This window comes from Apostichopus japonicus, chromosome 5 (genome assembly GCF_037975245.1).
Source record: "Apostichopus japonicus isolate 1M-3 chromosome 5, ASM3797524v1, whole genome shotgun sequence".
NCBI lineage: Eukaryota > Metazoa > Echinodermata > Holothuroidea > Aspidochirotida > Stichopodidae > Apostichopus > Apostichopus japonicus.
In genome coordinates this window covers 16,035,353-16,052,991 of record NC_092565.1, presented here as the reverse complement: position 1 = coordinate 16,052,991, position 17,639 = coordinate 16,035,353, and the positions used below count along the sequence as shown (strand labels likewise).

Here is a 17,639-nt window from a genome sequence, read left to right as displayed (position 1 = left end):
GTCCAAAGAAATGAAATTAATATGCTAATATGGTATATTGATATAGTACCTGGGCTAATGAAAGTGAATTGTCATATCTACATTATTAGTATACAGTCTGGAGTTTCAATTAAACCTATATATATATGTACGTATCAGCAATTAAAATCAGTCAGTTTCAATAGTGAGTTGGTGTTCAAACAACTTAAATTCAACGCAATAAATCTGCTTTAATCATTTATTTTGTGACTTAGGAACAAATCGAGCAACTATTTTATAGCCAATGGTAAGTCATCCAACCAATCTTTGCCGGTAACGTTTGTCCAATTAAAGGCAAAGAGAACGACTTATAATTTTAGTTCAATTGTCAAGTTTGAGTGGCGGGAAAAGGGCGGGAAAAGGTTGACATTAAATTAGCGCAAGATAGTATACGGGCGTACATGTGTTCGGGGTGGGGGTGGGGGGATTCGGGGGACACAGGGGACAGGTGCCACCAGTTTTTTTGAAAATCCCTCGAATGTGCTCATTCACTTACTAAGGTTAATTCATTAACCCTTTTCCAAGTGTGTAAAATAAAAAGCGACCTTTTGTATGTTGACTTGAAAGTCAAGAAAGTCAAGGAAGATGGGATTAAAGATTACTCTTTAATTGACAAATATTTTAAGAGGTGATTAAAAAAAATGTGCCATTTTGTTGAAAATTATTCAAATACTGGAATGTGTAGTGCACAACAACGCACAGATGGGCCATATTTTGGGGTAGCTTTTGATGTGATTTTGTGGTTTACCTCCTCCAAGCATTTCACACTGCCACCCCCCCCCCCACCCCACTTCCCCCCGAAGACCCCACCCCCATTCGTCGGCCTCTGACGTAGTTCTTTCTGTATTCAGCAACATTTTAACCCCGAGAATAATTCCAGTACAACGTTAACACCTCCTATACAGTTTCTGTAGACAAGGTTAGTCAGTAACATAAAGGTGTATTTGATACACCAATACTCGCCCTACCCATTCCCACCTTCCTCTTTCAAATTCCTAAAATAATCTATACAATCTTGATAGTTTAAATTACCACATGTAGGCTCTAAACAAACAAACGTTACAATACGTATTTGCCATTGACAATAACATTGACAATAACAAAGCCGATATAGTCCCCTGGATATACCCAAACTAACGACTAATATACGTGACATGCTTTTTGTGCGTGTGGATAAAAACAACCCGCACTCCCAACGAAAGTTTCCTTATTAAGTTAGATTAATGAGTACTTAATATCGATGACTTCTCATTTGAATGACAAAATGAGGGAGAATGGAATATATTAATGTCGGCAACACGTTTCCGTTTATACTTCAACCATAGTAACAACCGCTTTGTGCGCACCGAATCGAAGGAATTATTGTGCGCATGGCAGAAAACTATATAATTCAATTTGAACTTGAGTCCTGTTTTGATAGACATGTCATATGTCAACAGGATGATTGTTGCTCGCAGGTGCGAGTAAGTAATATATAAGACTATATTAAGAGGGTTGATAGGCTTCTGTAGTAATTGTACTACCTGGGGATCCCTATTCATGTTTCTATTATAACCTTAGGTTTATATATAGTATAGGCTACAACTTTGACCTGTACAAAATGTACTACGTAATTTCGGTCGGGTCATTCGTTGAGGCTCGCAGATGTAACTTCACGTCAACATATGTTCTGTTTCATTTATCGTTACCTTTGTATTATTCAAAACTAATTTTTGTATTAATTCTATGACACTAGGTCATCACATCGATTTCACACCGATCGTAAATACATACTATACTGTGGTTTTCTTCGAGTATAATGACGAACGTGAGATCTCTGGAGAAGCCCAAGGCCACGTCATTGCAAAAGTAATTTCCAAAATTAATTCAAATCTGTTAGTTACACGCCATCACCAGTAGTAATGAAGACGTCGATTCACGGTCATTGGTCAAATCGAAGAAATATCTCAAGCATATTTACTGGTCATTGTAACTGGAGAACTTGCAACGTGTTCTATATATAATAACCGATCGATTGCAATACTTATTAGCAAGTGATGGTCAAACTGCATACAATAATAATGACTTTTGACTGTATAGGTTTCCCATTCAATCATATTTAACGTATACGGGCAAATAATCGTGGTTAGTGCAGAAAACAGAAAACTAAATGAAGTGATTGTATAAGAATACGGAAGATTTAATAAAGAAGCGCGCACTCACCCTACGCTTGTATGTTAACTTCATATTATTTCCGTGATTGAAGTTTATAATCTGTTGACCTATGTGACAGTGTAAAATTTAGTCTCGTTTCACAACTTCTAGTAACTTTGACGTTTTCGTAGCATGTGTCAGCAGGTCTGGGCCTCTTCCTTTAATTAAGTTGGCGAGTTGTCCAACTGTTAGTGAATGGGTTCCAAACGGGAAGGGAATTACAGGAATGTTACATAGACCCTTGGCATGCATTTAGCGTATGCTATATGCAATTCATATGCATACTGGGGCCTATACTGCCTATACACACAAGGAAAAAACACATGTAATGAAAGCACAGTAAACACGTGGATGGAATCGAATGATTCTCTGTTTTAGCTGGTAGAATAAAACTATCAGTCAAAAGATTGAATGCTCACAGCACTTGAACACCAGTGACAAACTGTAAACGATGTACATAGACAGTCAAATATTATGTTACCCACCTTTCATTGTTATAATGGTTGTTTTCTTTTTCTTTTTTCTTACACGAAACTTGTTGCATATCCGCATGCGTAATGACCTCTGCCCCAATTAACCAATCAGATTCAACTGTGAAGAAAAGACACTTTCCTTACAGAGCTGATTTTGTGCTATTCATATTCCTTGGATCTGATCCCAAGGTTGTTGGCATTTTTCCATTAATTATGTTATTTTTCTTCACCATGCGATCTCAAGTGAAATGGAAGCTTGTTATGAAAGAATATGACTGTATGAGGTAAAATAAGGAAACAGTCTTCGGTTGCATCCAGAACCTGTTTTGAGGGTTGATGCATACACAATGTCCCTGGCCATATGTGTATGTGTATTGGCTAACATTATAAGTTTGTAAGCACAGGCCCGGAATAATGCTATGCAGGGCCCTAGGCCATGGCCTACTATGTCATAACCCAACACTGTGTTGCATCGTGTTCTGCATATGTAACACCTAACACCGCCGTCATGATAACACGGACATAGTATTGGCCTCTTGTTATCAATGTGTGACGGGGCTTCAGGGCCTTGATAAGAATTGGTGAAGGGGCCTGGGGCTGACGATGACGTCTTTCTCTTTGTTTACAATGAACTCTGTTTGAAAATCAGCATAAGAAATTTGCGATGATTAGTCAGAGGTGTATGCGGTTCAGGCTCCTGTACAGAAAGTTGTCCCACATAATCCGCCCATACACAGCCGAGGGTTGAACAAATACAGCCTGGCGCGGGTACACTAATCGGTATACTCGCACAAAAGTACACTCTAAAAAACGTGTTTAGGAATTGGACATTTTCCGTGATTATAAACATGTCCTAAACCTAAACACTCCGTAAACCGTGTTTAATATGATTACACTTAGTGTATGATTCCTAAACACTTCAGTGTAAAAACACTTTTTAATAGAGAGCCTGATCATCCTAATTAGCATATCGATGCGGATTGGTTATTACCATCACGTGCCTAGAATCGTTCGTTCGTTCACCAAGGCCTAAAGCGTCACAATCACGATCGTTCGGAAAGATTTTTCCAAACAGTTTTCAAGGATGACAAGGATGTATCCCATCGACGTTGATGAACAGAATTTCCGTAAAAGGCTGACTGGGAAGGTGCATCCAGATGCCATCGACATTTTCATTGGTAAATAATGATTCTTCCTTAACATTGGCATTAGAAACAAATAATTCGAAGCAATCTCGACTTCGGTCCGAAGATCACATATAGCCTAGGCTAACTGTATGTTACAACTTACAGTGTTGAGCTGTGCTAGGCCCACGCACGAGTATAACGTGTTTCCTATGCAATATCACGTTAGGCTATCGCATTGGCTAGTGTCAGTGAACATCCTGACAATTCATCAAATTACTGGGCGAGTATAAATGACAAATGTGCTAGGCCCCTTCCAAGCACATACTTGGTGTCTACTTGTAGACCTACATCTAATGCCCATATAAGGGCACATTGGAGTATCATCATGAACATGAACATATTTATTGTTAAGTTGAACTACAATTCAATCCCACATGCACAGATGCACAACTGAGACCTTTCTTTTAAAATGAACTGAAAACCTGACATTTTTCATGCACAGGCCAAATTTTCCATGCAAAGATCCAACATAACACCCTGTACATGTGCATCTGTGCACGTCAAACCCATCCCGTCAAACCCATCGATATCGAAGACATTAATTTGATGTATTTGAATGGTTCATATACTGTAGGCAATCGAAAAGAATTCGCTGTCTGTCATTCTGTTCCAATTTCTTATACTGGCAATAACAGCAATTTTTGACATTTTTTTTCAATTCATAACATTTCCACAAAATTACTTTTGTTAATGTTACCTGAATTTTCACTTGGCGAATGCAAACATCATTCTCATTGATCAGTGATCACCTACAAAAAAGTGTTTTGATCCCATTTCTCCATTTCTATGCATTTTATGTGACAAGGTTGCCCAGTATACAACCCCCCAAACAAACAAATCCATTTAAAAGATGATTCTCTACAGTTTGATGCCCATAGTTTCTGAATTGACAGAACAATATTGGGTATATACATCTTGAAGTGTTCCTTCCAGCTTAAAACCCTTTACCTTTTTTGCATGCAAATTGGACATGATTTTTCTGACCATTTTCACAAATTGATAACTCCCAGACCCAACCCCCCAGCCTTGAAAGTGGTCTCATTTGAAAGAGGAAAGTATAAGCTTTCATTTGATACTAAATTTAGGGGGGGGGGTACAGTAGGCTATAGTGGATGAAATTTCTGAAAAAAAGTGTCCCCTTTTCCCTTGTGACCTCAAAATTTGACCTTTTGACCTCCAATTTGACCCCGGCATTCCCAAAATTATAAGAGAGCCCCAAAGAAAGGGAACAGGTCCCAATTTTTTCAGGAACTCCTCCTGTCCTGTTCTTGCCATTGGCAAAGTTTCAGGAGCATCCCCCCTCTCATTTGTGAGAAAAGGGGAAAATTTGGTGAAAATTAGGTCAATTTCAGGTCAAATGAGGTAAAACAAGCGCGATCGGAAACGTCCCGGTAGCTGCGGGCAGATTCAGTGATTTGACCTTCAATGACCTCTGATGACCATGGAATGACCGTCAGCATTTTTGCCACGTTATGTTTAGTACATGTACAAAGTTTCATTTAGATACAACATTGATGAGTTATTTGACCATGGAACTACTACTAATTTTGGTAATTCTAGGGTCTTTTGCCTAAAACTAGTTAAATTTACCAAAAATAGACCATTTTCCAGATATTTTAGACCAAATCCTTACTTGGAGACCCATCCAAATTTATTTTGAGTATTTTTGATAAATCTTCGGAATTTCCTACCGAAAATTTCCATATTTCTTCAAATTTTCTGGGTCAGACTATAACTCAAATCAACTATTAAAAATCTATTTTGTGATCGGTGACCATTCATCCTATGAATCTGTGCTAAATTGACTCGAAACAACACGAAAGTTGGGGAAACTACCATTTAGCGTTTTCTGGGGTTTTATTTTCGCAAATCTAGCGTTTTTTCTTCAACTGTCGCTGGTAACGCTGGTCAATGGTATTTCCGGTCGCCGTCAACATTTGTAAACAAACAAATACAAACATCAACAGCAAGAGAAATTGCCGATTTTTTCAGGTAATTTCTTCATTCCAGTAAGTCACACCCTCCCTGAAGGTATTCTAGCACTGTTTCGAGCTCTAAATATCAAAATGCCTAGCCAAATCGGAGCCATAATCGAGGTGGGTCGAATCTTGTTTTTTGTCCTTCCAGCCTAACTCTAGCATGTACAAAGTCTATAGAGGGGTCGAAGCCTAAGCTACATATAAGCCTAGCGTAGTTCCATACGATCAAAGACTCATTTTGATTGGGAAAATTAGGGATTTTGGTGGTATAAAATGGGATAAACTGTATGCATGCGGTGAGGTTGGCTTCTTAGGACCCTCTACTATCACCAACTTGGGTGTCAAGTGCAATAATTAGAATGGATTCTATATGACATTACAACTTACGAGTGTGTTCAGTGTAAGTTGGTTATGCGGTAATGTCAGAATAAGCCAGTGACAGACAGAAACAAAATGATTTGTAGAAAAGATTACTGTAGCTTTATTGAGAAAATTAAACACACAAGAAACTGATGAAAAACGGGAAATTACGTTCATATTTTTCTCAAGTTGAATTTGGGGATCCGCGTACTGATTTCGGAACCGGGTACTGTCATCGTCGGGCAGGTAACCGTTGCAAACACTGCCTAGGTCACAATTTAGAAAAATTGTCACAATATCAGGTGCAATTGCAGAAAACTCTGCCCCTCCACTGCAACTCTTCACGTCTATACACGCCTATAGGCGGAGTAGCAGTCACCACCCCACCTCCACTAGAAAAGTGTAGGCGGAGACTTCGCCGCCACGCCTCCATCAAGAGAGACGAATCCCAGTCCGTAACTGCAACTCCATCTCTGCCCTTCTACCACAGAATGACAAACTCCATGTTCAATAATCGGGTAGTTAATACGGAACACGTGTGTATTGTTATTTTTCAAAACAGTGAAAAGTGAATATTTATCTCCTACCAACCTGCCTTCGCCTCCATCAGGTTTACAGGGGGTCACTCGGTGATCAAGCAGGGTATTCTGCAATTACTATCAAAATCGAATGCAATGCTTAGTAGTAGTAAGTTGAGTCTTTGGGGGGTATATAATTTTATCGTTTTTGACTGAATATCATAAACTGTACGTACTGTACGTCATATATTAAAATGATGAAACACAATTTTTCTCAACGAGTAGGGGTGCACCGTACAGGAAGTTTGATTCGGGCCAGAACTGGACTTTATATGCAATACATCAGTGTACTGTACCATTAAGCTAGATGTGAATGCAATAGAGTGATAGGCAATGACCCAGGAGCTACAGTGCGATAATGAACTGAAGCAGTAGCAGAGTGGAATCAAGGAAGCTGAATGAAGAATTTTTGTTTGAGTGGTGGACAAATCATCAGTCGACTAATAATATGATTGACTGCCGTGTACTCAGTAAATGCATCCTGGGTCAATATGGACCCAAATAATCATTGAATATAAAAAACAATAGTACTCAGCCATCTTACATGCTACAACATTCATTTAGGTATTGAAATTAAATTAGCTAAGACCATGCGTTTGTGTAGAACACAAATATAAAGGGGGGTTACTGTGATTTTTATTTAGTGGGTGGGGCTCAAATGTCAAAGGTCAATCTGAAAATGACGTAATTTGGCTAAAAATCGATGCTTGCATCAAAAAAATCGTGACAGAAAATAAAAGTTGAACAGACCCCCCCCCCCCCATTATATTTGGATAAAATCCTAACATGTTTTGAACATATTCTGAGCATTTCAGCAATATATCTATAGAGGGTTCTGAGAAAAATGCAAATGTCCTCAAAATTGCACAGGGCACATTTTCTGTGACGTTGTGGTCCGATCACACTGATGTCACACGGTATGCTTCGAAAACAGCTTCACGTAAACAATTCATCGGTTGAAGAACTTCCAGCATTTGGAAGTAATGGTACATCTTGTACCGTTTCAGCTAGAGCCTTTTATTCCGGTATATTCATGGAAAGATATCGTTAAGTAGATTTTTTCGACGCATCGCTACTCGGTATCCCCTCCGAAGCCACGTGGTGAGCGGACAGTAGAACCGTTCAGACTTCAGTTGCAGGCTATAAATACAGGGCTGGCATTATTGCGTAATGAGGATCGCATTTTACTGCGACTCAGAACTTCAGAAGTTGGGATTGTGAGTAGGGCTGTTGAATAATGAATGACTCTGATGGAATAATTTTACATATTTTGGAGATCGGGTATCATGAAATTATGGAAATTGAAGCGTGATGTGAATCTCCCACTCAGTTTTTCTGTATTTTGAAAAGTTCAAGGTGAAGTTATGAACAATAATTTAACGTTTCCACTGGATGGTAAATTCTCAAACTGGGCGGCCAACTTTGAAACTGGGCAGGGAATGTGAAAATGAAATTCAAACCGGGCGCCAGGGCCAGAATACTGCCAAGTTAGTGAGCCTCATGAAATTTTTGAGGAGCGCAGTTCAGTTTGCTCTCCTGCAGAAATTAGGGAGTGTTGTTGAGGAGCACAATGAACTGCTCTCCCAGAGCCGTTTTAAGGAGCGCGTAGGAGCGTGATTGCACTGGTATTGAACATCATGGCAGGATGGAAGAAATGTTAATGTGATAATTATTGTGTTTTTGTCCAAAGGGAGCCAAGATGACAGTCTCGCAGAGATGAAGCAGAATTTGGTGGAGGAGATGGGGAAGAGAACCCGGAAAAGGCAAGACTGGCGTACCTGCAAAGGAAAACTTTTGACCTGGGAAGAAGGGAAGAGAATGGGGCACTGGCCTTTGAGACCTACCCCTTTCTGCTGGAAGAGTACTTTGTAAGTCACAAAGTTAATTCTGTAACAGTACACACGATTGCAGAAAAACAATCGGAACTATTTTGTTTTGAAGATGTTCATGAAATCATCAGTCCCAGTTGTTCATTATTTAATGTCATCCAAACTTTTGTGGTAAACTTTCTTTAATGAGAAAACTGGCTAGGTGGAAATCAGCCTCATTCATACTCTACTAGAGACATTGGCTCATCACTTGCAGTCGTGTTGAAATTGTTAAGTGAAGCAACAAGATCATCCGCAACTGGAAAAAAAGGCCGCTGATGGCGCTAATTATCCCGAAATTGGTTACAAAATGAGCCGTAAACCCCTAACTATCCACCTACCCACCCAACTCAATGCCACATCAACACCCAGGTATACAAATAATTCTCTGTTGATTGATCCTCTCTCCATTCCAAAATCTGTATAAATTAGTGAAAAGTTCATGTCACCATTGTTAAAGGTGGTAATTTAGGTTTATAACTTTATACTGTGGCATACTGTACACACCAAGCCATGCAACAAATGACTGAAGTATGACTTCTTTCAACAATTAGATTTTATGCATGAGGGACTGTGGTCCAGAATAGGAAAAAACCATGATCGTAGAAGGAAGCAATAATCCCGGACTAATATCATGAACGGGAAAGGCTTATCTCACATGTGCTCATTGGTGGAGATGAATAACAAATCGCTGGAGAATTTGCCCAATTTATTTTCTGTTTGTCTCATTCATACATGATCAGTGTTGTGCATGATATTCAGCAAAGTCAACAAAAGTGCCCTGCCAATCCATTTGTTGAGTTTATGAAGAATGACCCAGTGATGGTGTGACAGACCTGGGCCAAGACATAATGGATTGCAATTGTGAAATTTGTTTCTTCCCAAATTCAGGAAAGATGAGTTTGTCAATGTACTTCAACAGAAGCATCGATCCCGAGTACCAGGATTAGCATCTCTGGCACAGTTATGATCGTTCAAATTATGTTGTTTCCACAGATCATTTAAGAGTTCAACCTCCAAAGACCAGATATGGACCTGGGGCAGTACGAACAGAACTGGAACTCTTTGAAAGAAGGGCTCATGAGATGTGCTGAACAGGACGAACATGTTGTACGTATCTTTTTTTCAGTAGCGTGTTTAGAAAAGTGGGTAAAGGCTTAGAATGTCACTCACAACTGTTGAGTGAGTGAGTTGTGAGAATGTCACTCATAACTGTTTAGACTGAGTGGTTAGCTCAATCAGTAGAGCGTCCGCTTTCCACCCGAAAGGTCTGGGTTCAATTCCTGGCTGGGTCATACCAAAGACTTGAAAAATGGAACCTACTGCCTTGTGCTTGGTGCTCAGCATATAAATTAGGTCAAACGAGCCAGTGATCCGCAACTGGGAAACAGGCTGCGGACGTCGCTAATTAAAATGAGCCATGAAACTAACTAACTCACAACTGTTGAATTGACAATCCAGAGAACAAAATGGGATTGTAGAAACTAGAAAAATGCATTCCTGTGTCGTTATACTCGGAACGCTGTGCGGAGAAGAGAAAGTGAGCAATTTCCAGTGTGTGCATCCAGGATAACACTAAGCTTCCGCATCCTACAACGGTTTTACATGGCTGCCTGAAACCGCTGATAACTTTGAACAATGTTAGTTAGAAAGTTCTTGATTGTGGAGGCTAGTTGTTACCACCAATTTGACCCCTTCATCTGCAAAGCTCAGGAATGCTCAGGAATGCTCCTGTGACATTTTGAGGTTTACAGTGAGCTATGTTTGATTGTTGTCACTGCGTATACCTCAAAATTATATTCTCCTTTCCACAGATCACTGATGATACGGACCTCCTGATCTATCTGGCTGCCAAGGTTGCTGTCGGCAAGAGGATCAAGAAACTGCATGCTGCGATCTCTGTGGCTGATGTGAGTAAATTCGATACTTGGGGGCCTATAATTATTGGGGTCCTACTTTATGAGGAAAGGGACAAAATTATCACTGAACTCTCAACGTAGAGTATAGTCATTTTACTACACTGTATAATACCACAACACATAAATAACTGTGTGTTAGTGCCTACACACCGTGTGGTGCACAATCTTCTTGTGATGAAAACTTGTGGTTATTGGTTTGCTGTTTCCGCGAGCGAACGGTGAGCTGGTGACAACTCGTCATTCGGTGCTGTTGTCATGTGGTGTTGTCGTCATGTGGTGATGTGTCATGCAGTGCTGTTGTCATAATAAAATAACAGGGGGTTAGGGGGTACGCCATCTAACGTACCGTACCGATTGGACCGGCGAGCGTGTTTATATTTTATAAGGGATTACCCATGATCTTTTTGGATCGTTAGGAAAATCCGAGCATTTTATAGTTTGCGGGTAATGGCTTTACTGCCGTTTAAACAATACAACACCACATGACAACAGCACCGCATGACGAGTTGTACCAGCTCACCGTTCACTTGCGGAAACGGCAAACCAATAACCAATAACCACAAGTTTTCATGACATAACGTCGCGGAAACGGCAAACCAATAACCACAAGTTTTCATGACATAACGTTGCCGTTTTCGCGTTCCATACATATGATGTTTGTGACCCTTGAGCTATATATAGCTGGTAGCTACAATGTTATTGTACATGGCGATGCAACTGTTACGACATCGCTATGACTCACTATGAGTTTCCTGCCCACTGCTTGAACCTATTGCATTCCGTTGCAGAGAGCACTAAATGGAAGGACTCTACTGAGGCCCGGAGGAGGGTGCGATAATTATCACTAGCGTATCCCTCCAAGTCACTGATGTTTTCTGCATATATTTTTATTGGGCACTTGGGCCATGGGGGGTGTTTGAACACCCAAAACGCCCCCTTTGGCTACGCGCCTGGTATATGTATATATATATATATATATATATATATATATATATATATATATATATATATATATATATATATATATATATATATATATATATATATATATATGTGGTAGCGTGACGCAGTGGTTTGAAGTGTTACACTGGCATGCCAAAGGTCCCGGGTTCGAATCCCCCAACATCACACCTAGCTCTCCAAAAACTGCACTGCAGTTGTTGATGGTCTCGTAAGTTTTGGTTTCGTTGAAAGCTGTGCAGCCTGTGCTGCAGTCTCTGATGTTCTGGATGTATCCTGGGGGAGCGACAGTCTCGACGGTAATGGGTTCCTTGGTTGGTTCGGCACGGCTGCTCTGCAGTGATGGCGAGCGATTGCTATTACTCTCTCAGATTTCAGGAAAGTGGCTGAAGTTGAGAGTAACACTCACGTCCGTCGGATGGGGACGTAAAATGGCGGTCCGGGAGCAGGAGGGGATTGGTCACACCCCTGCCCTGATTATATGAGCACTAGTCTTAGAAGAGCAGGCGAGTTGTCGCCGGTGTTCATCCAAGACCAACGCGGTCAGGGATCCTCGTATGAGTCCAAGTGGTTTCCTGAACCTCAGTCACTAAACTAAAACTAAAATAATATAGATTTCTAGGTTACTGGCCAGCATTTGCCACTATATTCACCACTGTTCCCAGTAAAAATTCCACCCCTTCACAAGATCTTGATCATTTTTCATATTTTTGTCTCCAGGTGACATTTATCCCGAAGAGCTCCGCCAAAGAGGCTCCACGTTTGGTGCTCATCCGTCATGAGTCATCAGAATACAGGAATGGCTTCCTACTCTTCAACAGCCTTACTATTGAACTGCATAAAGACAATCTAATGGAGCTTGTGTTGCTCCTTATTCAGTGCTACTACGCGTGGGACCTGACGTGTCCCATTCAATACCAAATATTGGGGTTCCTTCAGTTATATCTATTGAAGGACAGTGATTCAGATTTCAAGAAGTCTGCAAACTTTCTGAGATTTCAGAAAAAAATATGATGACATAACTAATTAGGATTTGTACCATTACCATACCCCCTTGTGTTTACTTGCTTACTACCCCATGCCCAAAAAGAGGGTTTGCTAATTTTGGCAGATGAACAACGACCTAATGGTGGTGCTCTACCACAAGAATTTTCCTCCATTGCTAATGGCTGCTACTTTCCTCGGATACTGCTAGAGACAAACAGTTGTTACCTGTCATCTTTGTCTCTCTGTCTCTCTCTCATTGGCTGTTAAACAGGGGCATACCCATAGGTTGATTTGGGGGGTTGCACCCCCCCCCCCCATGACTTAGGGTTGAATTCTAAAAAATGCATTGAGAGGCCTTCAAAATGCATTTTTTTTCTGCCATGGGGGATGCCAGTGCTGTGAACCATCTCGGCTTTGGAAGTCGGAACCCCTAGTCTATTTTTGTATGCGCTCCCCCTTCCTTTTGATGAGAGGGGGGGTGAACAGTCGAAGAAACAAAACCACCATTATGACGATTTGTTACTGGAGCATAAGCACTTCAACAAGAATATGCTAGTGCTTTGGGAGGGGAGGTCTGAGAGGATGGGGGTATGTTGTGCCCATCCATGCTTTACATTTTTATTGGGGGGGGGGGGTATACATATGTATAACACACATCTTCACGTTTCCTGACTAACATGTTTGAGCGCCCTCTCCAAGTGTTGAGAGGAACCCAAATAGATGTAAAGTGGAAAAATATTGAGAGCATTCTTTTGTGTACTTTATTCAAATCAATTGGCTGCTTATTGTCAATATGCAGTATTGTCACCTGTTGGGCACAGTAGGAGCTGTAGTCAACGGCGTCTGGAAATGTCTCTGGCATTCCAAAAGAAACAAATGCAGTGGAGGAGCAGTGGCTATAGTTGTGAATGAGGAAGTGGGTTATTTGCGGAGGAACGTGGTAGCCTGGCGAGGAGGCTGTACTGCTTCTGATGACAGGTGAAGTCATGTGAAGCTCGCAGACATTACTGTCGTCTGCACTGCAATCAGGAGTGCGTTTCAGTGAACTGAGCTTCATGCAGAAAGGCACGGTGAATTGAGGTGTTTAATATCTAAACACTATTCCTCAATCTAAACATTTACAGATCTAAACATGTTTAGTCTATAAACAGAAAAATGTCTTATGTCTAAACATTTGAAGTGTTTAGGAATTAAATGCGTTTATAAAGTGGGGTCAGAAAAGTGTTTAGAAAAGTGTTTAGAACCTAAACACGTTTTTTAGAGTGTAGGCATCCTGGTCACGCACAAGCACAGAGGCTGGTACAGTTACAGGCTGGTGCAGGAATACACAGATAGTCACCCTAGTATGAACAGCCTAGTGCACCTTGCTTTTGCACAATGCTATTTTCCCGTACCGTATATATTTGCTGTACTGCCCCGAGAACGCCCCTGGCAACGCTTTCGAGTTTGTATCGGACAGATCCCCGGGCATGTAAAATGCAGTGGGCAAGCACATTGGTGATAGGCATAAACGGACTCTGAGGCATGTATGCGCGCGAGAAAATGAGTATAACAAACGACTTATAGTCAAGACTAGGGCACATGTAGTCTAAAGGTACAGTGACAAGTAAAGGTTGGTGTAGGAACAATTATATGTACAAGTATATAAAATATTGCCTTTGGTACATTTACAAGTAGATTTGGTATAGGTAATCTTTGAGTACAGACAGAGATTGGTGCACGCCCACATGTCGGTACAAGTGCAGGGACGGGTACACGGACAAAAACGGGCATGAGTCACAGCCACGGTACAGGAACAGTTATTGGTAGATGTATAGGGACATGGGCGGGGAAGGTAAACGGACAGGAGCGTGGGCGACAGGGACAGTAACAGGTACAGCCTAATGCAGAGACAGTTACTGGTAGAGGGACAGGGACACTTTAGAACAGGAACAAATGACAAAAATTAAGCCATTCACTAAATGTTTGGGACACACTTTTCAATAGTGCTAAACGGGTTGATATATCTCGAATGAAGCGGTGATTCTGTGCACGTGAATCTCTTACTTAGGCGAGAGGAATTCAGTTTTGTGTAAATATCACAGCGTGGTCAGGAAGATACAACAATAAAATTCACAGGACAATATGCAGCTTTTGAACCACTACACCGGACAAGCGTGTATAAATTACGTAATGATGTTACTTATAGATTGACATATACTCTCAACTAGCCTCATGCAAACCGGTAGACCTTTTCTCACTGTCATACAGTTCAGCACATACCATACTGCAGTCCCATAAGCAAGTCGAAAGAGATATACATGTATGGCCAACTGTTGGTTGTTATATTCAACACTATCCTGACAAACTAACAACCATATTGACAATACTGCAAAGTGCATATATACACAGATATATTGAAGTAACCAAGTACACTTGGAACTGAGCCAACTATTCACATGCGTTTGCACGCTATCTTACCGTAACGTTTATGCTACCTCTGAACTCCTCCCGAACCGAAATCGTTTCAATTATTCGAATATGGATAAAATGTACAGTCGATATTTATTGCTTTGAATTAAGTGCTATAAAACTATATACTTCTCGAGGTATGGTGGGCTCCCCTCGTTTGTTCTCTGATAAACTCATCGTAATATGTAGTAGGTATAACTATGAGAGAAAACTCCATTCTTGATGTCCAACACACACTCGAGACTACGCGAAAGGCACCATGACGTCAGTTGTTTACATCATACGTCATGGATAACCTTGGAATGGCAACTTGTGATTGGTTCTTCCTTCGTGACGCGAAATTCCATTGTGGATTCGTAGAATTTGGGAATTCAATCTATGCGACATGGCAGGCATGGACAGGCCTTTGCGCGAGGAGGAAAAAGGGATTTGGAATTGTTTAACGGTTGACAATGTTTGCCAGTACTTCCAGGAATTTGAGGTAAACAAAGGTTCATTGTCAGAGGATGTTCAGACAGTGGGATTTCAAATAGCTTATGTATCGCTTAGTGTCTTTTGGAAAACAGTGCAGTAAAACAACGGTCAGATGTATAGCCTTTCATCAGTTTGTATGTGTAAGTACAGGGAATATGGGTTAAAATTATGGACTCATGACATGCATAGCTCGGCACATGGCTAAATTTATGCGCAACTGCAATATCGATGTGCCTTAAAACACATAGTAACGTACTTGTGTGTCATATATATATATATATATATATATATATATATATATGAGAATACCAACCCACCCTCCTTTACTCCTTTCCCTTCCATCATATCCGAACGGAACCTCAATCAACCAGGCATCTTTTCAGGTGGGGAGGAGTATACAGTTTACGTGTGAACATCGACAAAAATGACTTCATAAAAGTTAGTCGATATGGTCATTCACTTACTCTCGATGAAATGCATCTTGTTAATTTACACCCTGTTTCTTCATTATATATACTGACCAACCTCCCCACCCTTCCCTTCATTCCATCACCCCCTCCCCCCCCCCACTTCACCCGTCATGTGATTATGCATGTATTATTCCAAAAATAATAAACAATCATTCATGATATCACGGTCGAGGCTGAACAAGCCCCTTCACGTATTGCATCCATTTGATATGAAAGAGTTGAAAATATGCTCTACTTTAGTCGAACCGCTCAATCTTTGATGTATAGTTTGTTCATCTATAGCAGTCGGCAGTTTCGGCTTCTCTTCCTTTCCTTTGCTGTACATAGCCGCTCCGTGATTATAAAGAGATGCCTCTTAACCAGCGCAAACACTGGGAACGGCTGCAAGTCTCGAGAGTATATATAAGCCCGTTAGGCGTTTCGTATGGTACCGAGAAAAAAAATCGTGCTTTGTCATGTTGTCGTTTGGCGCCTTTGCAGTCCAGATTTGCCATATCGAGGAGATTTACTCAGTACAGATCTGTATAATAACTACGGGTTCAATATTCCCACATTTTCCGCACACAAATCATTATCAATCATTGAAATTAGCCCAAGGGTTTTCTGCCGTGCCGAAGTTAGTCCCATCTTCATTACACAAGTAATTCAGCGAGTAGCCAGGGGCGGTGGCATAGATGAAATTATTGTCTTCATTCGCCTTGAGAGAGATAGAAAAAAGTCTCGTTTAATGGGGATCAGGTCTGTATAATTTTCCGTCGCTTGTCTGTTATTCATTTCAACGAGGTCAGAGGTTGACAACACGGCAAACTATGAAACTTAACATGAACTTTGAAGAGTATCGTATGTAGTAAACAACTTAACAACTGTTCAGTTCGTGTAGGCTATATACAAAATGATAACAACCACTTCCTTTATGGATGCTTAGGATAAACTCTTCATCGCTCGCGCAGGGTTAATGTACGGAAGGATTGACGGAATTAAGTTCAGAGCTGAAGTGTGCATCGCTCATCTTCTTATGCAAAACAACCGTTTTGCATTAGGACACTACCGATAAGACAGTGATACCACACTCTCACTCGAACCATCTGCGAGGCAGTGGTGCATCCAGGGTATCTATAGGGGATAAATACCTACCGAGTTCGATACGGTACTGAAGCTCACATATATCACATCACAACCTAACACGACACGGGTCAATACTTAGGATAGCACAGCGCTTATAATGAGAAGCAGATATACACTGTATCATTGTGTATGGCCTATCATCTGTATATGAATGTATTGTATACAGTTAAATACACGCACAACACAGTGTAGCACTGCGAATGGATCAAATTGGAAATAGCAAGGAACCATCTAAGACAAGAAGACCCATTGTTCCAGCTGAGCTTGCGTGTATCAATGCAAGTTTCTGTCGGTACCTAAAAATTATGATAACGAAGTAATCAGCCCTTGACAATACTGTGGTATGCCCCATTACCATCTAATAAGGAAAGGATGTAAACTAAATCAAGTTCCACGTGAAAAAAAATGTTCTTTCTAACCTATAACATGGTTATTCATTTATTTCTTACTTCGGGACGAAGTTTTACTTTTGACAGTTCCGACGGCTGCACTTTTGGGCTACCATTAGCCTATACGATGTCACCGATATTATATCGTATACGCCATCGTGAAATAAACGACGCGCCTCCTAAAGTAGCGAAAAGTAAAAAAAGAAAA

General features: G+C 40.7%; 1 protein-coding gene and 1 long non-coding RNA gene across 5 annotated transcripts in view; one reads left to right on the top strand and one right to left on the bottom strand.

Moving 5' to 3' along the window:
* LOC139967839 (uncharacterized) overlaps positions 1–17,374 on the bottom strand; it is a 37,603-nt gene extending 20,229 nt beyond the window's left edge. Inside the window, exons 1-2 of one of the 2 annotated variants that reach the window (XR_011793161.1) lie at positions 16,023–17,374; positions 14,983–15,972 (exon numbers count right to left, since the gene is read on the bottom strand). This is a non-coding gene — a long non-coding RNA (uncharacterized lncRNA). Of the gene's footprint in view, positions 1–14,893; positions 15,973–16,022 lie in introns of those variants that run through there. The other variant, XR_011793160.1, reaches the window with a different exon arrangement.
* Positions 3,478–13,788, top strand: LOC139967835 (uncharacterized). Of its 3 annotated transcripts, none has more exons than XM_071971959.1 (5): positions 3,478–3,862; positions 8,479–8,656; positions 9,653–9,766; positions 10,471–10,566; positions 12,256–13,788. In XM_071971959.1, the coding sequence occupies exons 3-5, from the start codon at positions 9,686–9,688 to the stop codon at positions 12,547–12,549; spliced, it is 471 nt and encodes a 156-aa protein (XP_071828060.1). In that variant the 5' UTR covers positions 3,478–3,862; positions 8,479–8,656; positions 9,653–9,685; the 3' UTR covers positions 12,550–13,788. The 3 variants fall into 3 exon arrangements, with proteins under 3 accessions (XP_071828060.1, XP_071828061.1, XP_071828059.1); XM_071971960.1 differs by lacking the exon at positions 3,478–3,862 and adding an exon at positions 4,444–5,863; XM_071971958.1 differs by lacking the exon at positions 3,478–3,862 and adding an exon at positions 4,444–5,967.
* Positions 17,375–17,639: the final 265 nt, after the last annotated feature.

Bases quoted from the DNA above. Each gene is read 5' to 3' on its own strand.
- LOC139967835 (XM_071971959.1), top strand. From the start codon at position 9,686: ATGGACCTGGGGCAGTACGAACAGAACTGGAACTCTTTGAAAGAAGGG. The intron at 9,767-10,470 runs GTACGTATCTTT...TCCTTTCCACAG, and splicing joins CTGAACAGGACGAACATGTT to ATCACTGATGATACGGACCT. The intron at 10,567-12,255 runs GTGAGTAAATTC...TTTTGTCTCCAG, and splicing joins CTGCGATCTCTGTGGCTGAT to GTGACATTTATCCCGAAGAG.